This window comes from Euleptes europaea, chromosome 4 (genome assembly GCF_029931775.1).
Source record: "Euleptes europaea isolate rEulEur1 chromosome 4, rEulEur1.hap1, whole genome shotgun sequence".
In the NCBI taxonomy this organism is placed as follows: domain Eukaryota; kingdom Metazoa; phylum Chordata; class Lepidosauria; order Squamata; family Sphaerodactylidae; genus Euleptes; species Euleptes europaea.
Window position 1 is genome coordinate 55501974 of NC_079315.1, and position 26025 is coordinate 55527998.

The 26025-nt window shown below is 43.4% G+C and overlaps 1 protein-coding gene across 1 annotated transcript in view; it reads right to left on the reverse strand.

The window, feature by feature from the left end:
- Positions 1–26025, reverse strand: part of FRMD3 (FERM domain containing 3) — a 151637-nt gene that overhangs the window by 35320 nt on the left and 90292 nt on the right. Inside the window, exons 4-6 of the mRNA XM_056848723.1 lie at positions 15580–15658; positions 9564–9661; positions 8746–8869 (exon numbers count right to left, since the gene is read on the reverse strand). Coding sequence (XP_056704701.1) covers positions 8746–8869; positions 9564–9661; positions 15580–15658 — 301 coding nt within the window. The remainder of the gene's footprint in view (positions 1–8745; positions 8870–9563; positions 9662–15579; positions 15659–26025) is intronic.

A 26025-nucleotide genomic window follows, 5' to 3' on the forward strand; every position in this document is an offset into this window, starting at 1 on the left:
CTTTATACTTCTTAATGCAGTATCCTACAATATGTACACGATATCTGGGGAGAAAACGCTATAAAAAATAGGGGAATAACAAATACAAATAATGTGCCAAGCTAGCAATTTCTTGCGCTGCATTAGTAACAGCCTCTTCCAAAACCAAACCTGCAGGATGAAGTGATTTTAATCCAGTATGCAGTGACGTTGTCTCAAACATAAAACATTTAACTTTAATGAATAATACTAGTATGTAAAGCAGCATTGACTTCAGTCAAGTTAGAAGGGTGTAACTCTGGTTAGGATTGCACTGTTACAGACTGTGATCTTGTGTTTTGTGTTTCCATTCTCTCTCCCTTCTTGGTGCTTCTCTGAAGATGGTTTGATCTATCTTTGGATCATCTGCAATATTTATTTACTTAGAAAATTTATTTGCCTCCTCACTAGAGATATGACTGAGGCAACTTCAACTAAAACGTTTCCTTTCACCATTTTCTGAAATGTATATGAAACTATGGCTGTGCAGCATAATGCGCATTGTACCTTAGCACTTGTAGGCATACCTAGGAAATACTCAGGACTCCAACAAAGCTCTTCCTTTGGGAAATCTTACACTAGAAATATGAAAAATTAAATTTCATTTTCAGACAGTTCTTTTAACTTGAACAGTTTTATACACATTTTTTCTTTCATTTGTAGAAGTAGTATCAAAACAGATCTGAATCAACAGATCACAAGGAATCTTTTCACACTTCTGTACTTGGAAGAGAAACTCTCACTTTTGTCATTCCAGGGGAGTAGCCACATCAGTCTTTTGTGGTAAAACTAAACAGGAGTCCAGTGGCAGACTTAACAAACTGCATTCCAACATAATGGTTAAAATTTCCTGCTGCTGTAATGTCTTCCCGGTCTTGCCTTTCTGTTGTTTGTCGCTTTAAATATAACTATATCTGTCTAATAGATATACACTTTATGCACCTGATAAAGTGAGCTCTGCCTCTTGAAAACTTACAATGGAATAAATTTTGTATTAGTCTTCAAAGTGCAACTGGATTCCTGTTGAATGTTGACACTTTTGTGTACATAACTAGAAAATAGCATGGTCAATCTGTGTTTCTCAAAGAATGCAAATCACTTCATTATGAGCTAATAAAATCCTCTTATCCTGCAAAAAGGAAAGGACAGGAGATTCACATTAGAAATTCTGTTTACTATACAGTAACATGCCTGTTCATTTCCCATACTTAATGCCTTTAATTGGCCTCCCTTTTACTAAATGAACTTCTATTTCCTCTAGATCCTAGAATCCATTGGTTTCTACAGTCTAGGATTGCCAGCAGACCTGGAGGAAAGTTTCTAGTTCTTATAACAGAGGCTTAAACAGCACTGTTTTAACCTACAGCGGTATAGCTAGAAGTGTCTGTTACTCTTCATTCTTCAGTAGACCTGAAGGGGGCATGATTGCCCAAAGCAGTATTTCAAATAAAATGCCACAACTCACTACAACAAGCAAATCCAACCAGTATAAAGTTTCTTTTCTATCTTCTGCTCTGTTTCATGCCATCAAAACATAAGATAAGAAGGCAAAAGCCTTCTGCCTACAACCTAGTCCATAAATTGCATGTACTGAGATTTCTACTGTTTCTCATATAATTTTCTCCAGCATCTAGAAAAAGAATATATTTTTTAAAAAGGCTCCTGCCTGTGAAGTATCATGCCATAATAATAAACTACTTACTACGTAAGGTACCATAAAATACAACAAATTAACCAGTCTACTCTTCAGAAGTATGTCAATGTTTACCAAGAAATCTAAAAATCCTAAGGCAGAATAATAACAAAATGATCATGCAGTAAATGGTGTTTTCAGAAGCAAATGCTGTTGGAAACTATTTTTGTTTCCCCTGTTGTTTATTATTGCACTGTAAAGCATACACATCAAGTCAATTTCATGTTTCAAAATATAACTGGCCACATCTAAATACCTGTAATTGTGCAAAACATGCAGGCTACAACTAACGTTGAGTTGGGTGACGTTATGCCTATTGAAATCAACAAACTCATGCATTTATCCATGTGCTGCCTTGTGGCCACAGAATGGGACCTTGATTACTTACCGTGAAGGTTCCTTCTCCTCTGAGGTAAGAAGGGCATCTTGGAGACAGCTGGGTGATTCCTTTCCAGTGCTAAGGCAGGCAGGAACGAGAAAAACTTCCTGCTTCCTGCCTGGATTTGCCCTCTGTCTCCAGTTTTGAGACTTCCAGAGCTAGGGCTTCTCTCAGGAGGATAGAGTAGCAGGAATGTGTAGATAACGTTATGTAGCGAATAACCAACTAAGACTCGGGACCACATTGCAGAAGTGGGGAACATCAAAACTTTTATGTAGATAAAAAAGGGTGACACTCATAACAGAACAGAGAATAACCATTGAACTTGCATACAGAACAATAAAAAACTGGCTAGGTTTAACTCAATGGTGACTGCAGGGAGGAGCCCGCTCTCTCCTCTTAGTCAACTATCTGGTCGAGGTTCAGGATGGTGCTCCAGTCTTTGCCCCAGGGTGGGGCAAGATGCCCTTCTTACCTCAGAGGAGAAGGAACCTTCACAGTAAGTAATCAAGGTCCCATTCTCCCTCTGAGGCGAAGGGCATCTTGGAGACAGCTGGGGTGTCCAAGAGCTATGCCGTTGAAGGGTGGGAGTCATCCTCATCAAGGATGTGCTGGAGCACCCGACGGCCGAAGGCCACATCCGCTGAGGAAAACTCGTTGAGGCAATAATGATGGACTCGAAAGGAGGCTTGGTGAGCGCTGTGAGGGCCACGTGAAGGCGCCAGGAGGGAAACCGGTGGATGATCGGAAGCGAAGTCAGAGAAACCCCTCTCAGGAAGGTGAGGAGATGTGGATGCCTTGAGGTGGTGTAGTTTCCCAGGAGAGGAATGACTGTGGCGATGGCTTCCAGCTGTTTACACAGGGTGGAGGATCTTAACACCTGTTGGGCCCCTTCTTGCAGGAAGGCCAGGAGCTCGGCCATGGAGGGTCTGAGGAGTTCCACTCCCTTGTGCCTGCACTAATGCATGAATGCCTTCCACGCGGTGTGGTATATGCGCTGAGTGGAAAGACGCCTGGCCACCATCATGTTGTCAACCATGTCGGGAGCATAGCTGAGGTCTAAGAGCCGTTGCCTCTGAAAAGCCAGACAGTTAGACAAAGCCAGCCTGGGTCCGGGTGAAGGACCGGGCCCTGATGCAGCATGTCCGTAGAGGTTGGTATCCTCCACGTGGAGTGAATGGATAGTTCCCGGAGGGTGGAGTACCAGGGCCTGTGTAGCCAGTCAGGTGTCACGAAGAGGACCGTCACAAGCTTCTGTCTCAGCTTCCACAGGGCCTTCAGTATTACTGGTAGCGGCGGGAAGGTGTAGAGGCAGCCCTGGGGCCAAGGGGCTAGGAGAACATCCACCTGCTCCGTCCTGGGGTGAGAATAACATGTGAAGAATCGGGGTACCTGATGATTCGTGGGGGATGTGAAGAGATCTGCCACCGGTTGCCCGAAGCGAGCAGAAATAATCTGGATCATCCGTGGGTGTAGTGACCACTCGCCCTCGTCGATCTTCTGTCTGCTCAACCAGTCGGCCTGGATGTTGAGCTTGCCTCGGATGTGCTCTGCCCTGAGGGACCTGAGGTGGTTTTCTGCCCAGTTCAGGATCCGGATGGCCTCCTGGTGGAGTGCGGAAGACTTGGACTCTCCCTGCTTGTTCAGGTGCGCCTTTGCGGTGACGTTGTCTGTCCGAATCAGCATGTGGCAGCCTTCGAGCAGCAACTGGAAGGCCTTGAGAGCATTGAAGATGGCTTGGAGCTTGAGCTGGCTGATGTGAAGGGTCCTCTCTCTCTTCGTCCACATACCTTGCACCATCTGCTGATTCACTGTGGCGCCCCAACCTTCCAGGCCGGCATCGGTGGAGACCCGGGCCGATACCTGGTGCCAATACTGTTGGTCCTCTGGAGGTTGAAAGGGTTTGCCCACCAGCGCAGTCCGTGCTTGACAGGAGGGGAAAGAGTCAATCAAAAGTTCCTCCGCTGAAGGATAAGTGGCTGGTAGGGCTTGAGAAACCAATGGAGTGGGCGGGCATGTAGGCGAGCCCAAGGGACAGAGTCTATGCAGGCGATTATCGCACCCTGCAGCTGGGCCAGGAGGGACAGTCTGGTTGTCCTTGAGTTGATCGCACGGTGGGCCATAGTGGAGACTTTGGCGGCTTTGTCGCTCAGGAGGTAGAGGGTGTTGTGAGTGATGTCTATGATGACTCTCAGATGCTGGAGGCGTTGTGTTGGGGACGTGTGGCTTTTGGATGCGTTGACCAGGAACCCGTGCGCATCACGCACCTGCATCACCTGCATCACCCTCTATGTGTGCTGGGTGGCTGTGTGTTCCATGGGAGCAGAAATCAGAAGGTTGTCAAGGTAGGGGTAGACATGCACCCTCTTGAGGAGGGCCACCAGGGTGATCAGGACCTTGGTGAAGACTCTGGGAGCGGAGGAGAGACCAAAGGGAAGCGCCTTGAACTGGAAATGACAATCCCTGTAGCTGAAGTGCAGATAACGGCGGTGGCTGATGTTGATGGGTATGTGGAAGTACGCCTCCGTCAAGTCTATGGAGGACATGAAGTCGCCCGGGTGAAGTGCCTCGACGATGGAGCGAAGGGTCTCCATCCGGAAAAGTTTGGCGCGAATGAACCTGTTGCCATACTTTAGGTTCAGGATGGCACGCCAGTCCCCATTTCTTTTGGGCATGGTGAAAAAGATGGAGTAGACTCCGGAGGATCCCTCTTCCGCTGGGACGTCTCCGATGGCCTCTATTTGCTGCAGGTGACATATCGCCGCCAAGGTCCTCATATGTTTGTTGGGATTGGATGATTTCTGGGACGGAACAAAACAATGGGGGGGTTGTTGGAATTCGATCAGATAACTCGTCCAGATTATCTGTTGTACCCAGTGGTCGGGATCGGCCTGTTCCCATTGCAGTCTGAAGTGGTACAGTGGCCCCCCCCACACACACACACCACTGGTATGGGTCCGGCATCACTGCCTCTTTGGCTTGCCAAAGCAACTGGCCTTATTGCTTCTGTGGGCTTGGATACCTCCACTGGGTCTGCCGCCTCCTTTGGCTGCCCCCCATCCAGAAGACCATGATCGGCGGCGAGCATCTGATCGTGGATGTGGGAGGGAGTGGAAGGAGTGAAAGGATGGGTAGGAAGAGGGTGAATATCCCCAGCTGTCTCTCTTGAGGCTGCAGGGTAGCACCTTTTTCTTCTCCTTCGTGTCCATGAGGATCTGATCCAACCGGTCACTGAAGAGATGACCTCCCTGGCATAGGTAGGCCAGTAACAGGGACTTGGAGGAGAAGTCTGCTGGCCTGGCCTGTAGCCACATCGCCCTCCTGGTCACTGTGTTGGCAGCCACCACTCTGACGCTGAGAGTCAGAGTTTCCAGGGTAGCGTCTGCCAGAAAGGTGATAGCTTTCTGCACTCTGTTCATGCCCTCGGTAGCCTGTTTGTGCTCAGGAGGGATGAGAGTAGCCAGCTTCCTCACACAAACTATGGCTGCTCTGGCAATGAGGGACGCTGTGGTGGAGGCCTGCATAGCCGTGGTCAGGGTCTCGTGGGCCTTCCTGGAGGCCAGGTCAGCTCGCCTATCGAGGGGGTCCTTAAGTGATCCCTTGCCATCCTCAGACAGGAGGCCAGAGGATTGCAACGCTGCTACAGGTGAGTCTACCAGCGAGAGTTTGAGCATGTCCATAGTGTGTTGTGCCTGGGTGTATAGGGTTTTGGCACTCCTTGGGAACTGGCTGTGTGAGGTCAGTCTCTCCCATTCTCGCTTAACCAGGTCTTCAAAGAACTTGGGGAAGGGGACCATCTTGCCGGATGGCTGAGACCTGCGGAAAAACTCCTTGGGCCCCTTGGGTCGAGAAGTACCTTGCCCTCCTCACCTGGGTCTGTGGGTTCTGTGAGGTCAAGGGCCATTTGGTAAGGAGCTTTGGTAAGGAGGTGCTGGTAATCCTCCCCCACAAATAGTCTGGCGGCTGGTCTGTGGTGGCTGGAGGCTCTTCCTCGTTCAAGGAGAACTCTCCTTCCTCCCTTTCCTCCCCCTCCGATGCCACAGAAGTGTCTGATGAGGCTTCCCAATGCCTGGGGCTCTGCAGTGGCCAGGCTTTCTGCTCCACCTTGGTGGGCCAAGGGAAGCTGGTACACCCACGAGGGTGCAGAGTTCACTGCCTGGAGGAAAGGGAACTCTTCTCTGAGGGCTCATCTCATGAGGGCCAGAAGGTCCTCAGGCTTCTGCCCGCCAACCAAGTACAAAGATTTGGGCCCCTATATCTCACCGCATTGCTGAGGAGACTCCGATTGGTGTGGGGGGGAGCAGTGTCTTGCGGCTCCTGCTTGGTTGCTTCAGTGCGAGCACTGTCTGAAGGGACCTCTCCGGGGGGGGGCACCTCATGGCGCAGTTTTACCGCTGCGTACGAGTTGAGGTGGGGGTCCTCGCCGCCCACGTGGACTGAACGGACCTTGGGTGTAGTGGTGGTGTCCTGGCAGGGCTTCTTGGGCTCTGTCTTCCCGTCCTTTTTCTTCTTCCTCTTGCCGCCGGCCGCCTTGCCACTTCAGGGCTCGACCGCCTCCGCGGGAGCTCTGCCAGCTGCTCTGCTGGTCCCGGGTTCTGCCGCATCCACGGGGAGCCTGCCAGCCGATTTGCTGCTCCCAGGCTCCCCCGCTTCTGCGGGGGCCTGGGCGGCCGCCTTGGCACTGCTGGGCTCCACCGCCCCCGCAAGGGCACAGCTGTTTGATTTCTTCTTTGTGGGCTCCACAGCCTCTGCAGAAGGCCTGCTGGTCATCCTGGTGTTCCTGGGTTCGACTGCCTCCACGGGAGCCCGTGGGGCCACAATCCCTTATCATGTGGCCAAGAGGAGACCATCCACGTGGTCCTCCAGCTGGAGGAACCCGTTGGCTCCAAAGTTGAGTGGCGCAGCCACTGCTTGTTGTTCCTTCAGGTTGTAGAGGAAACAGGAGAGCGTAGAGAGTCAGGGAGAGCTAGGATCATAGAGTTTGAAGGGACCACCAAGGTCATCTAGTCCAACCCCCCGCACAATGCAGGAAATTCCGAACCACCTCCCCCCCATACCCCCAGTGACCCCTTACTTCATGCCCAGAAGATGGCCAAGGTGCCCTCTCTCATGATCTGCCTAAGGTCATAGAATCAGCATTGCTGACAGATGGCCATCTAGCCTCTGCTTAAAAACCTCCAGGGAAGGACAGCTTACCACCTCCCGAGGAAGCCTGTTCCACTGAGGAACCGCTCTAACTGTTAGAAAATTCATCCTAATGTCTAGACGGAAACTCTTTTGATTTAATTTCAACCCGTTGGTTCTGGTCTGACCTTCTGGAGCAACAGAAAACAACTCAGCACCTTCCTCTATATGACAGCCCTTCAAGTACTTGAACATGGTTATCATATCCCCTCTCAGTCTTCTCCTCTTCAGGCTAAACATACCAGCTCCTTTAACCTTTCCTCATAGGACTTGGTCTCCAGACCCCTCACCATCTTTGTTGCCCTCCTCTGGACACGTTCCAGCTTGTCTACATCTTTCTGAAATTGTGGTGCCCAAAACTGAACACAATACTCTAGGTGAGGTCTAACCAGAGCAAAGTGATACTATCACTTCGGGTGATCTAGACACTATACAGCACAAGATCGCATTTGCCTTTTTAGCTACCATATCACACTGCTGACTCATGTTCAGTGTTTGGTCTACTAAGACCCCAAGAGCCTTTTTGCACACACTACTGCTGAGACAAATCTCCCCCATTCTATAATTATGCATTTGATTTTTCCTACCTAAATGCAGAACTTTACATTTATCTTTGTTGAAGTGCATTTTATTAGTTTTAGCCCAATTCTCCAGCCTGTCAAGATCATCCTGTATCCTGGCTCTGTCTTCTACCGTATTTGCTACCTCTCCCAATTTAGTATCATCTGCAAATTTAATAAGCATCCCCTCTATTCTGTCATCCAAATCATTTATAAAGATATTGAACAACACAGGGCCCAGGAGTGATCCCTGAGGCACTCCACTACTCACTTTTCTCCAAGTGGATGAGGGACCATTAACAAGCACTTTTTGGGTGTGATCTGTCAACCAGTTACAGATCCACCTAACAGAAATAGGATCTAAACCACATTTCCCCAATTTGTCAATGAGAATACTATGTGGAACCTTATCAAAAGCCTTACTGAAATTAAGATAAACTATGTCTATAGCATCCCCCTGATCCAATAAGGTAGTAACTAGCTTGCTCTTGTAGCAGTTGGAGGCTGGAAAGCCTTCTTCCTCGTGTCGGGGTAGGGTTGCAGACGGAGCAACCCAATCAGCTGCCTAACCTTTAGCGAGGCAGGAAGGAAGCTGGAGACAGAGGGCAAATCCAGGCAGGAAGCAGGAAGTGAGAGAAAGTTTTTCTAGTTCCTGCCTGCCTTAGTACCGGAAAGGAATCACCCAGCTGTCTCCAAGATGCCCTTTGCCTCAGAGGGAGAATTATATCAGTTCACTGGATTACTTTGGAGTAATAATGGATTCTGCATTTCTACAACTGTTTTGAAGGAATTACACTGAATTTTTAACTTTGTGCATATGTGTTTCATCCACGCTAAAGTTATGTGTGCAAGGGAAAACATGTAGAAGGCACCAACATATAGCAGTTCTTTCAAGCAGCAAGAGAAACTACCTGAATTCGTTTTTATGTATTTCAGCTATTTTTCTGTCCAGCTTTTGGGATTGTTTGGGGAAAATCTTGAAGTCACCAATGTAATTGTCCAGTTGTTCATCAGGATCATAGTCACCAAGCTCAGCTGTGAAAATGGAGGAAGAGAATAAAATGTTATATAAATAAGCTGCCAAACTCCTAGCCAATGAAGAAAAACAGGCACCATCCACATACGAAGACTTGTGTAGATTATCTTAAAAGGTTGCCAGATGGATGAACTTTCCCATGCCCCTACTGAAAAGGACCTGGCAGCTAGCAATATTTGAGAATTCTTCTAAATTTACGTATTATGTTCTGGGTCCTCCCTTTGAATGACTGACTACCTGCCCCATCCCCAATCACCCATTGCTACAACCCTAACCTCAATTATCTGTGGCAACTAACTACAGCTGTGCTGACAGTAGCTTCAGCTGCAGGTAGGAGGGCTGGCAGAAGGGTCTCTATCCCTGTCTATCCTCCACCTTCCACACACCCTGACTCCAGTTCTGCTGTGGCAGCATCCAAACCACCAAGATTATTAGGGCCTCAATACTGCTGAAAGCTTTTGAGGCACAGGGTTGGGCAGAGGAATGGGAGACACACAAGGGCCATATTTTGCTGTAGTTAAAGGGCCAGTTGCATTCAGTTCACCCACTGGTTCACTTCTACATAGTGCAGGGCACAGACAGAGGACAGGGACTGATTCAGGAGCAAACAAATTGCAATTAATTTTAAGCCTATTTTATGGTAATTCCCATTAAAACAAATATTTCTGCCAAGTTGCTATTTGTTGCACTTACCTTGGACAATACATGCACCCAGATAGGCAGCATCAGAAAAAGAGCACAGCAAACGGCCATGGAAAATATCTCTTTTGATTTGTAGATACATGAGGTACCTGCATTATGTAGAAAACGTATACTTTGTAAGACAGATGCATCTTCTGGTCATTATAACTTCTACATATACAAGATTTGTGTTGCCATTGTAGCTCACAACATAATGCAAAGGCTTCATAGAGACAGTGCAGGAAAGAAAGTTGAGTCTCATGAAATCAGATTGCTGAGAAAGAGATAGGTATGTATTTTCTTCCTATTCTATATGTCACATCCCAATAATGCAAAGATTAAAGAGTAATGAACAATGTAACTCTAAATATACAACTTCTAAATAAACATGAGTTGCAGCATCCAATTTATACTACTTTTAGCATAACATCATAAAAAAATTCATGTGTATTATTGGACACTGGCAAAAGACCACCACCCAGAACAGCAGCAAAAACAAACACATCTTGTTATGATTCTGTGTATGTATCTAATGCTACTGTGCCAACAATCTTACCTAGAAGTTTAAAATAAAAATGCTAACAACTTGGCAAGCAGAGAAAACATACTCTCCCTTATCCCCAGACATCACTTCTTGATTCAGGTCGAAGCTCCATGAAAAGTATTCATGTGCACAAAATAAAAAGGCCAGTCTTGCGTAGAGGTTCAACAAGATGGGGGTGCTTCTACTTAACCTTTTCCTCTACAGCCTTTGCCTTGCCTAAAATCACTCCCCTAGCTGCTTTTCTCCCCTCGGGGTATCTATATCTTTTCTCCCACTGGCAGAACAGCACCTTGGGAGAGAGCTTTTGAGAAGCAGCCCCTCTTTGCACTGGATCTCCACTCTAGATTACAGTCCCCTGAAGCTGCTTAAAAACAAACCTGAAAGAAACATACACACAATTGTCTGTTACATGTTGCTTCAGCCAAATGAATAATAATAAGGTGGAACAAAACCACAAGCAACAATCCGGCCCCTTTTTGTCAGTCACCAATCCCCTGTATGCCTGTTTGGTGTGTGTACAGAGCAAAAACAGCCAACCAGGGCCTGTAGATGGCTGATGAAGCCAGATGGGAGGGGTGTAAAAGAGAAAAGGCTGTTACATTGTTAGCTCCATTCTGATAGGATCAGAATCCGATAGGATCTATCTGAGCTATCAGAGAGACAGAGCGAGACTGGAGGGATCCCGTTTAAAGGCTGCTAGGCAGGCTAAAATAGTGAATATTATCAGATAGGGCTTGTATCTTCAGAGTGTTAAGTTGAAGAGAACCTGTATCAGGAGACTTTAGATGTCTCAGAGCCTGTCTTTAAGTCTAAAAGGGCTAAAATGTTTGGAGATAGGGATTGGGCTTACAGAGGGGTAAGCTGAAAAGCCTTTCTCAGGAAATTTAGGATGTTTCAGTATGACTTTTGTGATAAAGCAGTCTAGCATAGTGACTGCTTTAGGAGGAGACTATAGCTGCCTCAGAGCCCAGTTGCTGAGGAAGACTGGCTATATTTGTGGCTTCTAGGAGGAGCTGACATTTACTCTGTGAGAATCCTACAGCTGAAGAAAGGCTAATATTCACCTCAAAATAAAAGCTTGGCTGTTAACTGTTCTCTGTAATGAGGAGTTAACACAATTAAGAGTTTCCTGTAAATATTTTAATGTATCTTTACTAAACAACCTTATTTCACCTGTCCGTTTGTAAAAAAAAGTTATTGTCTTTTATCCAGTTTCCCTGATATCTCCTATAGTAAAACTGCATTTAGATATCCACAGGCTCAGTCTCTCAGGATAGGTTTGGGGTAGAGACCCCTCCAGTTGAACTATGCAGCATGCTACCTCTGTTTAAACAGCATTTAAAACCCAATACCAACTAGTTCCAAGCAAAAAACGGAGCTCTCCACTTTAGTATCTCAAATAACATGTCTTCATGTCACATAGTAAACTGCCTTTGAAGCCAGAGGGAGTCACAATGGACACAGCTGGCTATTCAAAGGAAATAAGTTGAAACATCGCCATGAGAGCCATCTAAGTGCCTAAATACCTCTTTGGATCCAGCCCTCTGTCTGGAAAGTAGTATGTTTTTTCTAGATCAAAAGGTCTTATTAGCATTGTCCAACACCTTTTTGTGGCATCTTCCTAATGTTATATTTGGCCCTCAAGCCTGCATCAAGCCTGCTTTTAAACATTCACTTTTCCTGATTGCAGGTGGTTCTCAAGAGAGAAGTTGTCCCAATGCTGCAAAATAATAAAGCAAAAACCCTTAATCCACAATGACAATGTGCTAAAAGAGTCTGCAACATAATCACTTTGAGACAAATTTAGCAACTTCTAATAACACTTTCTGGTTATGTAAATCAGTTTGCACTACCTGGGGACGGCTAGCAAGCCCAAGAGTAAATTTGAGAAACTGTTTGCCTTTCTGGTGAGAGCAGATACAACTACCAGAGAGGCATTTAACATTTTCATCTTAATACTTGTTACACAGTTCCTTATGTGAAACATAAGATCATCTGACACTATGAATTCACATTTCCATGGGCTGAGGGAAAGGGTTGAATGTAAGATAATGTAGAAAATGTTTTAGGAAGTAATTAATCTATAGAATTGCCTGTTCCTGAGTGAGGTTTTAGAAACTCTTGTTGTATCATAAGTTTATATACAATTTGAAGTAGAAATATGGACAATGTTGGATTTAAGTGCATGGAGGGCTCTATGCTGATTCATGTTCTGGTTCCGCCACTAATCCAAACCATACATCAACATTTGACACAGTGTTAATGAACAAATGAATTATTTATTATGGTCAAAGACTTGCACATAAGTAGATACAGTACCAGAAATGTTTACAGAACATAGTTTGTTTATTTATATAAGTGAAGATAAAATATGCAGTTCTCTCATGTCCAAAATATTATCTATCACAATGTAAAATGTATTCTCATTCTGTTACTCATCCTGGGCAGAGCACTGTACTTTATTTAATACCTCCTTTTTTATATATATAATTCTTAATATGGATTGGTCCATGATTAACACATTTTGATATTTGAACCATTAGAAAATCTGGTTTAGTATGTTAATCGCTGCAGATTGAAAAGCCCTCTCAGGTTTACAAAAAGGAACACTTTAAAAGATGTGGATTAATCCATCCTAGTTACCTATTTAGACAAGCTTTAATTCAAATACATATAGAAAGATTCCTTAAGTATTGTTCACAGAAAGTAGTTTAAATATTATTAACGAAATCAAAGGAAACAGCATAGTGTCGTAATTAGAATGTTGGCCAGGATCTGAGAAATTTACAGTGCAATCCTAAACAGTGTTACATCCCTCTAAATCCATTAAAATCAGTGAGTTAATGTGGTTTAGGATTGAACTGTTACATTTTCCACACTGTCATGAAGCATTCCAGGCACTCTCTCTCAGCTTAACCTACTTCACAAGGTTGTTATGAGGATAAAATGGAGGAGGGGAGAACAATGTATGTCACCCTGAGTTTCTTTGAGGAAGGGTGAGATACAACTGTACTAAATAAACTGTAACCTAATCTTGTCACATTTGCTGGTCATTTGCATTTAGCAGCCAAAAACCAGTGCATTTTGTCCTCTGAGATTAGTTCCTATACAAGGAGTGGCATACAGTTGCAGCCCTTACCTTGTGGAATAGCTTGCCTGAGGAGGTCAGAAGGGCTCCCATGCCCGTCATTCCACAAACTATGTAAAATGGAGTTGTTCAGGAGAGTTTTTCTATAAAGTTAACAGGGTTATACTACAACAGAATAGTTCAGGAAGGTGCTTTATAAAGTAAAAGGGACAGTGGATTATACTGCTCTGTATAGGATGTATTGCCCTGACCAGGATGGCCGAGGCTAGCCTGATCTCATCAGATCTCAGAAGCTAAGCAGGGTCAGCCCTGGTTAGTATTTGGATGGGAGACCACCAAGGAATACCAGGGTTGCTGTGCAGAGGAAGGCACTGGCAAACCACCTCTGTTAGTCTCTTGCCATGAAAACCACAAAAAAGGGGTTGCCATAAATCGGCTGCGACTTGACGGCACTTTACACACACACATAGGATGTATTATCAGGTAATTAAGCATTACTGTTTTGTTGTGTCATTATTTTCGACTAAGGTAATACCATTTGTCTTCATTATATCTACACTCTGTATCATGCCTAATAGACTATGCTCATTCAGTAATCCCAGTCCTGGTACATTGCTCATTGTATCAGTTTACACTGTGCTTAGTATGTGTCTCTTCTTATGGACTGTTATTGACTTACTCTGTGTAACCTGCTCTCAGTCAGTGAGAAAGGTGGATTATAAATAGAGTAAATAAATACGACAAAGCATTAACTGTTCAAATATACAGCTGTAATCTAATGCAGCCTAGGTATGCATGAAAGCAAATTTTAATGTATCATGTTAAATTATTTTCTTGTTTATTTTATTGTAGGGTGCAATTAGCTGTTGCAAAATTTGCTTTGCAAACATAGATATCTGCTTGTTGCTTCTTTGGGGATAACTGGAAATCAGTTAAATGATTATTGAATAGCAAATTCCTCATAAAATAACACTTCTGAAAAAAGATATAAGACATTAGTTCATAAAATATTTCCCATCTTTCAAGTCCCACTATAAATTCAATGGGTACTGTTACAAAAAGGAGTTAAAAGAGAGTTAAAGTGACATGCTTATTTCTGCTACATTTTATGACTTTACCATCACTTTTACCCTCATGATGTATAACAATATTACTCACTGCTCTGTGAAAGATAATTACAACCCATAGCAGAAAATTGGCACTGTCAGCAAACAGGGTAAATTACTATTCAGAGTGTGCTGTCAAAATAAACAAACATGCATTTGACAGAGCCTCTCCCTGGGGATGCTGAGGTAATTTTTTTTCCAGTCAGAAGTGATTTGAAATAGTACTGCCCGTGACAAAATAATTTATAATGCTTCCTGCAAAAATCCAGTGCTGGATTTGTTGTTGTGCAGTTTTTTTTTGGGGGGGGGGGAAGCTTGTTTTTTGTTTGCTTGCTTGCTTATTTGATCCCACACTTTTAGCTGTAAGGCAAGTAAGGCAAAAAATGGTCAAGAAATCAGTCACCACCCTGAGTGTTTTCTAATTAATGGGTTGACATTTCCATGAAGAATAGGAGATGGGGGGTGCATGTTTTCACTGTAACATTTTCCATTCATCAAGGATTTATGTTCAACTCTTATAACAACACAGAAAATCTTTCACTGATGGAGTCCCCCTCCTGCTTTGCAGCAGACGTGGACTCTTGAACCCAACATCTTCTGTGAAGGGCTCTGAGAAGGGCTGGTAACTAACCACATGGTTCACGTAACTCTATTTCATAAAGGATTTACCCATGAACATTTCAGTAAATTCATTTTTTTTGCGTGTATTACTGCACATCATCAGATCATTATTCTAAACCATAAAGGAGAGCTAGCATACCAAACAATGCCAGAGCCTGCAGCAGAACCTACAGCCAATATTCAGGTGTGCGCATATACCATGGGTTAGATCTCATGGTCCATCAGCAGATAGCACTAACAGCCGCAGGTCTTCTTGCCTCTCCTCTCCCCCTTTCCAACCCCAGGAAAATTTATTCCTGAAGTCACAGGATTTTTGTGGAGTAACAGGCATATGGGTTGTGAGGCTGCAGGAGGGAAGGGGATGAAATCACTTGTGTGAGCAGAACTGGACCGATGGATGAGCAGAAGGTAGCAATTTCTCCCCCTTCTTTCCTTCACACTGCAGGCTCCTAACCTGCGCAGTTATTACTATATGCTTTACCAAGTGATGTCTTACATAACTGTTTACTAATGGGCCCCATTCAACTTCCCAAACCTCCTTTTCAAGCTCCTAAAAATGCATGCAAAATGAAAGTTAGCAAAAGTGCAAAATGTTTAGTATAGCATACATGATGATACAGTTAGCCATGATCCTAAGATATCAGCTAATGCACAGACAACAAAAAATACCTGGTAAGCTCTTCTTTAATCTTCAAGGGTTCATGTGGGTAGAATTTCACTCTAAAGCACATGGTATATGGTGGATGAGCTGAAACATTATAAAGAAAAAGCATGAGCACAGCTGTACAAAACATGCCTTCTTCCGCACTGCAGGATAGGTTCCCAACAGTTTTCCAGAATAGCTTGTGAGATGCAGTGCACCAAATTTAAAAAAAAAAAAAAAAAGCAAAAACAAGATACAATGTATGATAAAAAAAAGCTCAAAGCATAAGCAGGATTTTTCATTTTTTATTTTTTGCTGTGAAGTCATATCTGACTTTTGGCAACCCCTGGTGCGGTATTCAAGGCAAGAGATGTTCAGAGGTTGTTTGCCATTACCTGCCTCCTAAGAAGGATACCATCTATGTAAACTAAAAGTTTGTAGACTTCAGTGCTATATGCATTTTTCATAGATAAATCTCACCACAAAGTGAACAACAACTTCCTATTCTTTGGTATGTCTGGACAGTGCCAGGGCAATGGGTGCTTGTCCTAAAGAACCAGATCTGGACTGTGCAATTTCCAGCCCAAGATCCTGCAGCCAGGAGCGAGAACTCAAAGGTAAGTAGTCAGATGGTTTTCTTTGCTGAGCATTCAAGAGCAGAAAGCCAGGCTCCTGGTACTTATAGCTGGCTTTGCCCATCCAAAGACCTCATACAACATGTCGGCTGTGACTTGAAGGCACTTTACACGCACATCTTCTACAGCAGCCTCTAGTGCTATTAATTCAAGATCTACTTATGCTACTTGGAAGACTTTATCAATGACTGCACCATAAATATTTATTTATTCGATTTATTGACAAATATAACTGTGTAGATAAAAAGTCTTTTGAAATAAAGGATTGTTTGCACCTTTTATGAACATTTTACTTTACTGTTGTTTTGCAAGAGACCCAGAACAAAACACCATATTAAAAGTGTGACTTGCACAGTGTAGAGGACTAGTTATTACCTGAGACAGGCCCGTGGATGTCATGGAGGACATGATATCCTGAGCCACTCCTGAAAGCCTTGGCATGAACATTGAAGTTCCCCAAGTCAACCAGCATAGGGGTTCTCAATACCACCTCTGTCAGCTCAAGCAGGGAGAGTGTTAGGCAGTGGGATGGGTGGTACACCAACAGAATCCCAGTCCTATCTCTCAACCCCAACATTAGGTACACAACCTCAACGTTGGAAAGGTTCTGGATGGGGCACTGTGCTAGGAGGATAGAGCCCTTATAGACTAAAGGGACACCACCTCCCCACCTGCCAGACCTATGCTAATATATCTTAAGAGTACTCTGGGGAGCACAGTTGGGAGAGATTAGCCCCTCCCCCAGCCACATCTCAGTGATACATGCCAGGTCAGCCCTCTCATCCAGTATTAAACCCTGGATGGCTGTTCTTTATGCTGTGACTGATCTGGCATTTAGCAGCAGGATTTTATAGCCTGGTAGGTTGCTGATATGATTAACAACATCACTTGTTCTGGAAGAACAGCCAGAAAAGGCAACAGCATGTAAATACCTGTTGTCCCTTCCCTTTACCTTTCCTGCTTTTTTTCTACTGCTAAATCTTCCTCTAGTCCATACACTATGAATAATGACACTATCTCTCACCACATTATGTCTCCCCAAGCACTTCTTTCCCTCTAGTACACAAAGAAACCAATGAACCAACAGACAGCAAAGACACACCCACAGCTAATACTTACTGTAAAAAAATCCACAACCAGCTCTCACTTGGGTCTTGGAAAACATAAAACAGACACATATCCAGACCCTCCTCTCACCTGGACCTGAATAGAAATACACACACCAGATGCAAGCCAGATCTCACCTGGTGAAGAACAAACAAAGTGGCATACCCTCACCCTTCTTCCTCCTAGAATCACAACCCACAAATTCCAGCCTTCGCTCTGGATGGCTCTCAGTGCCTCAGTACAGCAGTTGTTGGGGCACTGAAGCATTGCTTGCCCACCACTCCTTCCAGTTGCATCCAGGGTGCTGGATCTCCAGACAGCTTGAGCCATAGGCTATGAGTCCAATACGCTAAGAGCCACAGGCCATGTTCAGGCTAACATATTCCATATTCAGAGACAACATTCTTTTGTCTACAAGATGTTGTGGGTTAGCAGAGATGGAGATCACCTTATATTGTTCATGAACTTTAAAATTTGCTGAATATCTACTGCCAGAATATACAGTGCTGAAATAACAAAACCATTCATCTGATTCAGCACAACATTTCTTACATTATCATTATAATCCAGTTACAGATATATCTGTGTGGGAAGCAGGAATCCATATCTTTAGCTGATTGCAGCAATGTGGATGTAAACAGGTCCACCAGATATCATTCCTTAGGCTGCACTAGGGTTGCCAGGTCCCTCTTCGCCACCAGCGGGAGATTCTGGGGGCGGAGCCAGAGGAAGGCGGGGTTTGGGGAGGGGAGGGACTTCAATGCCGTAGAGTTCAATTGCCAAAGCGGCCATTTTTCTCCAGGTGATCTGATCTCTATCAGCTCGAGATCAGTTGAATTAGCAGGAGATCTCCTGCTACTACCTGGCAGTTAGCAAAACCCAAAAATAGCAGAAAACATTCACTAGGACAATAATTCAATTAGGAATATATATTTCCAAATAATGTATTCATTAGTGATGCCAAAATCATATAAATTCTAAATCATATCAATTCACATATGTGCTGTTGAATCACAAGCATTTCAAATCAATAAAGTCTTTTGCGAGTGTCTCGCCAACTTGCGTCTAGAAGACGTTGGAACAGTCACAGTAGTATTGAGCTCTGGCAATGTAGATAGTAGAGGTCTTCTTGTTGCCGCTCTGTTGGATAAGTAATCCCGTGCGTGGCAATATGTGCAGAAAATGCTACAGGGTGCCGTCTTCTAGACGCAAGTTGGCGAGACACTCACAAAAGACTTTATTGATTTGAAATGCTTGTGATTCAACAGCACATATGTGAATTGATATGATTTAGAATTTATATGATTTTGGCATCACTAATGAATACATTATTTGGAAATATATATGCCTAATTGAACTATTGTCCTAGTGAATGTTTTCTGCTATTTTTGGGTTTTGCTAACTAACTATATAGCAGGCTAACTGTATATTTATCTAACTACCTGGCAGTTGGCAACCCTAGGCTGCACATAGGTAGTTCCAGCCAGATTCTCATCAACAGTGTTGATCTTCTGCTTGGAGAGTGGAGACAGGCTAGATACATTGGTCATTTATGCATGGGTACTTGGACTCACGTTCATCCCCTGTCTGACTCAGTTGTTCCTTGGAGTTCTGCATGAGTTTTCCGTCCATTCTAAATTACTTCTCTGCAGTCCTCGCAATGTCTGGGTCTTCCCATTCCTCTGTTAACCCGACTCTTCCCTCGCCACTGAGCTCAGCCCAGCTGAAATTGCCATGCAAAAGGCAAAGTATGGGCCACAGGAAAATTGCTTTCTCTCACAACCAATCACAAAGCAGACTGCAAAGAGGTGGGGATTCAAATACTTCCTACTTCCTGCTTTCTTGGAGCTCTTTCTGAGTAGAAGAAAGGCTTTTTAAAACGAGGCTTGAATTTCTCCCCCCCCCTTCCTTTCAGATTACTCCGTTTTTTGTTCTCAAAATGCGGCAATTGGGTTTGGGGGGGGGGAATCTTCTCTCACAGTGAGCACTGCGATGTAAGCCAATTACAATGCAGCATTTAAAGAGGCGGGACTTAATTTGGGTTTGGAGACTGCTGGTGCATAGATTCCCAACTGGAAAGTATGGGCCCAGCCAGCAATAAACCGTAGGTAAAACTCCCATGCATAAATTACCATACTTCCTGTCCTACTTAGAGGGGTGCTTATCCTCTTCTCAATGACTTTTCCCAGCAGAAATCACACCCTCCCCATCTGCTATCTGCCTCTTCAGGGGAAACAGATACAATACAGGTACCTGTCTCCACCACCATAAAGGCAGCTACGGAGAGGTGATTTGTGTTAGGAAAACAGCAAGGAGAAAAGGCATCCCACTGCACCGTGGCACTGACTGAAATGCCTTTTCCCAGCAAGGCTTTTTGACATTGAAAAAATACATCCAAGAATGATAAGTTCACATGGTTTGTAAATCAAATTTTGGTGGCTCATCTTAGTTCCCAAGGCAAAGATCTAGATTGAGGAAGATCTGGAGGACCACTATCTATTTCCTTTTCTTGTTTCTCATTATGGAAGATATAAGTAGTTAATAGATCTAGTTTTCCCTAAATTTTTAAAGAGAGTTTGCAATAAGGTTTGAGTTGCCAACAAACTAAGATTATCCTTCCTTGTTTTAACGTCAGTGTCTCCTAGCAGAAAGTCTTGTAATAGAAACTCACTGCTTTTTTTTATTTCTCCCCTGGTTTCTGCTCCCTCCTCTACTATCATTCTCTTCCTGTAGACCAGGGGTGAGGAACATCAGGCCCAGGGGCCGTAAAAGGCCCGCGAAATCATTTGGTCTGGCCTTTCGTGGGTCCTGGCAGATCTCTAGCTCAGAAGGATCTAAGACTGGCAATCCACCCCCTCCCGCAGACAGGAATCGCCTCTATTCAAGGTGGATGTTTGTTTTGCCGAGAAAAGGAACCTTCTTTCCCCTTTGTAGAAGAGTCATTAACTATGTCACAGATGTCAGGGGTACCCAAAGCTTCAAAGCTATTTTCGTTTCTCTCTCAAAAAAAAAATCTAGCCTACATTGTTTAGTTATACGTTGTTTCCCCTCTTCAAGAAGGTACCTGCATTTAATCCCCATCTCAGTATTAAAGAGGGTTCATAATATTATAAATATTAATCTAAACAAGGTTAGATAAATCAAAAAGGGCCCAGCAATAAGAGTATTATTTGCCTAGTTCTTTAACCTCAATTATTTCAATATGAAGCAGAACCAATTTAGACTGAGGGGGACCACCACAAAGAGAGCAACGACAATTAGGGTAGGTCTCAAACAGATTTTTAAAACATTAAGTCAAAATATAAAAATGTTATAAAATATTATGTTATAAAATATAAAATATAAAATAAGTGTTATAAAGTAATGAATTTACAGGTTAAAAGGTATGGCTAAAAAGCGACAATTGTTATGAAATTATTATAAATCTACAGGCTAAAAAAGCTGTAGCTAAAAATCTAAAACTAAAAAGCTACTATGTGCAGTTGTCTCCTCAAAAATTCCTTTAAGGGCAACATCAAACTCAAAATAGCTCAGCTCCTCCCCCCCCCCCGAAATTAAGAATCCCCTAGGACCAGTGTCTTAGATGAATTTTAATCAGCTGTAACATCAGTAATAAAGGCAGCTGCTGAAAGATTTCAGTTTAAAGGTAACAGAACGTAAACTTAGATCCAAAAAACATAAAGTTAAAAGCTTAGAAGTAAGACTGTGAGAGGAATTCACTTTTTCTCCAACAATTACATTAGAAAAGTAAATCAGTCTTTGAGAAACTAAACAAAAGGATTAGAACATAATTTCTCTCCCTCTCTCTCCCTGCCTCTTCAATAATTTTGGAATTAAAAGAAACTTCATAGTTTCCTAGTAACAATATTTTTCTCTAGAGGAAAATGTAGCAAATTCCTTCTGGCTGACCTCAGCAACAAAATATTGCAATCTTCTAATACAACACTGTGCCTGACAGCAAGACCACAAGAGAAGAAACATTTAGTGCAGGGGTGGGGAACGTCAGGCCCGGGGGCCGTATAAGGCCCGTGAAATCATTTGGTCTGGCCCTTCGTGGGTCCTGGCAGATCTCTAGCTCAGAAAGGATGCTGCCCTGCCTGAATCTCTTGGGCCCAGCTGGGGACAGCAGAGCTCAAAAGTGAGTCGCTCTACGTGGCAGACACTCGGAGCCAACTCCGGTCGTGCCTCCTGGCTAAATGTTTGACCAAACATAGCAGGCTAATTTTTAAGTTGATAATTTTGTATGGCCTGCGAATGATGTTATAAATATCCAAATGGCCCTTGGCAGAAAAAAGGTTCCCCACCCCTGATTTTGTGGCTTAAGAAAAACAGAATGGGGACAGATAATCACATGCAACAGATCAACAGGAAAGCAATTGAAAGTGAAAACTGGAATAGAAAAAAATCATTTTTTGCAAAAGTATTCATATGCAAAAAGAAGTATAAATAATCAATTGTAGCAGTGAGGTCTTCCTTTTAGAATGGTTTTTTATCTGTCAGATAAGGCCCAGCTGGTATACCAAACTGCCCAAGGCTTTGCTGGGCTTTCCATGTGAGTCAAAGCTCTTTTGCTAAAATGGATTCATAAGCGTAATCATTTAAAAGGATTCCATACATCAAGAAATGCATTGGGGCAGTATCTCTAAAGTGACACTAATAACTCAGTAGCTTAGCTACCAGCAATAATCAAGAGACAAAGGAAAGGGATACAGATAAGCTCTTTCTAAGATGTCATATACAGAACCATCAACTGCAGAGAATCCCAAGTGAAAGGACAACCCAAACTAGGAAGCAAGTTTCTCTGCAATGTTCAAGTTAGTTTGTATGTGAACCCAGTTTCATTTACCTCATCCATCTTTTCAAGAAATGCTACATTTTAAAACAACATTTAGTGACAAAGTAAAACTTTCAGAAGGACTTTCTAGAACAGGGGTGGGGAACGTCAGGCCTGGGGGCCGTATAAGGCCCGCGAAATCATTTGGTCTGGCCCTTCGTGGATCCTGGCAGATCTCTAGCTCAGAAGGATCTAAGACTGGCGATCCACCTCCTCCCGCAGACAGGAACAGCCTCTATTCAAGGTGGATGTGAGTTTGTTTTGCGAAGAAAATGAATCTTCCCCCCCTTGCAAAACAGTCGTTAGCTATGAAGCTGCTAGGACCGCCCAAGAAACTGTATTAACCCTTTCCCACCCGGGCCGTGGAGAAACTACGTGGCAGACACTCAGAGCTGTCTCCAGTCGTGCCTCTTGGTTAAATGTTTGACCAAATATAGCAGGCTAATTTTTAAGTTGATAATTTTGTATGGCCCATGAATGATGTTATAAATATCCAAATGGCCCTTGACAGAAAAAAGGTTCCCCACCCCTGTTCTAGAACAACAAACAATTCTGTTTCTTCAGCATGCATCATGGGCATATGTCTCTCCCAGATGGTCAACAATACATATTAAGGTCCACATCGTTAATCCACTTTTACATCTTTGCTCCTCGAAGACAGGTCAGAACATTGACTAGACAACTTCAATGCAACCCTGTAGCTAAGGAAATCAATCACTTCTTTTGGAGATCTGAAGAAGTGAGCTGGGGCTCACGAAAACTCATACCCTGCCAGAAAATATTTTTGTTAGTCTTTAAGGTGCTACTGGACTCTTGCTCTTTTCTACTACTGCAGGCAGACTAACACGGCTATCCACTGTGAATTATCTTCTTTTGGAGAATATACAAGACAATTTTCCACATGGGGACAATTTCCTATGGTTTCCCCATTGCTGCTGTGCCTGCTGATTCAGTGCAGTGGTAATGGAGCTTCCACATGAGTTTCCCTGCATTTTATAGCTTGGGTTGCCAACTTTGGGTTGGGAAATTCCTGGAGATTCTGGGGATGGAGCCTGGGAAGTCTGGTTTGGGGAGGGCACTCAGCAGAAGATAATGCCATAGAGTTCACACTCCAAAGGAACTATTTTCTCCAGAGGAACTGATCTCTACAGTCTGGATATCAGTTGTAATTTCAGGAGATCTCCAGGCCCCACCTGAAGGCTGGCAACATGACTCAAAGAATCCAGTCCATTGGTATTCTTATGTGTCTTTTATGTCCTATACATCTTACTTTACAACTGTTGATTCTATTTATTTATTCTGATGAAAGAAAACAGTCAAAGCATTCAAGTCACTTCATGACAACTAATTTTTTTTTAATTCAACTAATTTGCGTCCTGTGTCAAGATGTCAGCTGCTGAAGCACTTGTGCTTCAATAAAATGCACAATACTCCAACTGCATGTTGACAAACCTTTTTTTTCCAGAAATTACATTAAGCATGTTGACAACACCCTAAATAAGTAAAACAAGAGGTAGGTCTCACAGTCTAAAATCAAACCTTCAAAGACTACAAACGGAGCATTCTCAGATGCTGCATTTTAAAAAATCATCAGCAAATCCCAGATTTTACAGATAGAACAAACAGAGTCTTTATGTGAAGCAAGTGAGCACATTAAATTTTAAATACAGTTAGACAATTGACAGACTATGTTTTCCTTCAGAACCTACATTTATACTTACTGAGAAAAACTGGATCTCTGAGAGAACTTGGAAGCCACAATAAACAATTTCCCTTGCAGTTACCAGCCTATTCTAATGTGTATATACCACACTGCACCCGAACTTTCATCATCCTCTGCTATCCTTCCAGTACAGATCCTGTAGGTTAAGAATAGGAGAAAGCCCACAGCAGTTGTCTGAAGGGATTGCCTCCAGTTACAGGGATGAAAGCCCTAGAAGCAGGGGCTCCTTTAAGAACATAAGAAAGGCCCTGCTGCATCAAGTCCAGCAGTCTGTTCACACAGTGGCCAACTAGGTGCCTCTAGGAAGCCACAAACGAGTGCAGCAGCACCATCCTGCCTGTGTTCCACTGCACCCAAAATAATAGGCATGCCCCTCTGATACTAGAGAGAATAGGTATGCAGCATGACTAGTATCCATTCTAACTAATAGCCATGAATACCCCTTTCCGCCATGAATATGTCCACTCCCCTCTTAAAGACCTCCAAGCTGGCAGCCATCACCACATCCTGGGGCAGGGAGTTCCATAATTTAACTATGCATTGTGTGAAAAAATACTTCCTTTTATCTGTTTTGAATCTCTCACCCTTCAGCTTCAGCAGATGACCCCGTGTTCTAGTATTATGGGAGAGGGAGAAAAACTTCTCCCTGTCCACTCTCTCCACACCATGCATAATTTTATAGACCTCTATCATGTCTCCCCTCAGCCGCCTTCTTTCCAAGCTAAACAGCCCTAAGCGTCTTAACCGCTCCCCATAGGACAGTTGTTCTAGTCCCCTAATCATTTTGGTTGCTCTTTTCTGCACCTTCTCAAGCTCTGTAATATCTTTTTTTAGGTGTGGTGACCAGAACTGTACACAGTATTCCAAGTGTGGTCTCACCATAGACCACCATTGGTACAAGGGCAGTATGATATCAAGTTTTATTCTCTATTCCTTGTCTAATTATGGCCAGCATGGAATTTGCCTTTTTTACAGCAGCTGCACACTGGGTTGACATCTTCATTGAGATATCCACTACCACCCCAAGATCCCTTTCTTTGTCTGTCGCTGCTAGCACAGATCCCATCAGTGTATATGTGAAGTTGGGATTTTTTGCCCCAATATGCATCACTTTACACTTACTCACATTGAATCTCATTTGCCATTTTAATGTCCATTCTTCCAGTATGCAGAGATCCTTCTGGAGCTCTTCACAGCCCGATTTTGTTTTAACCACCCTAAATAATTTGGTGTCATTTGCAAACTTGGCTACTTCACTGTTTAACCCCAACTTTAGCTGATGTCAGGTCCCTAAAAGGCCAACCAGCTATGAATCAGTTTTATTCTGAGGGAGCTACAAGTCAACACATGGTATAAACTGGACAATTTGCTATAGGGAATATTGTTTCAGTTTTCTCATCTTTTGACCTTTTGGCAAGACCAAAATTTTCATTTAAAAAATCAATGTTTTTCAGGGGAGCATCTTCTCACCTTTGAAGCTATGAAATTCCCAGCAAGCCAAATGGGATCCGCGCCCCCTCGTTAGGCCCTTTTGAATTAAGCCAGGGACTGTTTAGCTCCCTCTTGAAAAGCTAGGCAGTTTTCTTCCAGTGTGTCTTTTTATGACTTATATGGGGGATTGTGGAAACCAAAAATTAAATTATAAGGGTAATCATGTCTTAGCTCTATGAATAAACTGAGTCATTGCAGTTGTGGTGTTTGGCATCTCCCCAAGTCATGAGAGATGATCTGAGACCTGTAAAATGGCAGAAATCAGGTTTTCCTCACAAATTTTTGAAGTGGATTAGAATTCTTTATTAATCTTCCAGATTCAGGGTGCTAACTAATGGTATATTTTCCTCTTGAAAGGGGTACTAGACATGGTTGCCCACTTTCTCCTCTTACTTTTGATCCATATCTGGAACCTCTGGCTTGTGCCAGCAGCAGAATAATAATATTCATGGCTTTGTATACAACTCTTTCAAATTTACAATTATTCTTTATGCTGATAATCTTTTATTATTTATTTCAGAACCTTAGTCTTTCATTCCTGCATTAATGAATATGATTAATACCTCTGAAGTCTTGTCTGGATATTTCATTAATTGGGCAAAATTGGAGTTGATACCACTGGGAGACAATATATCACAGGTGTATTTGCCTATGGAATTTTTTAGTGGTGACCATATGTCAT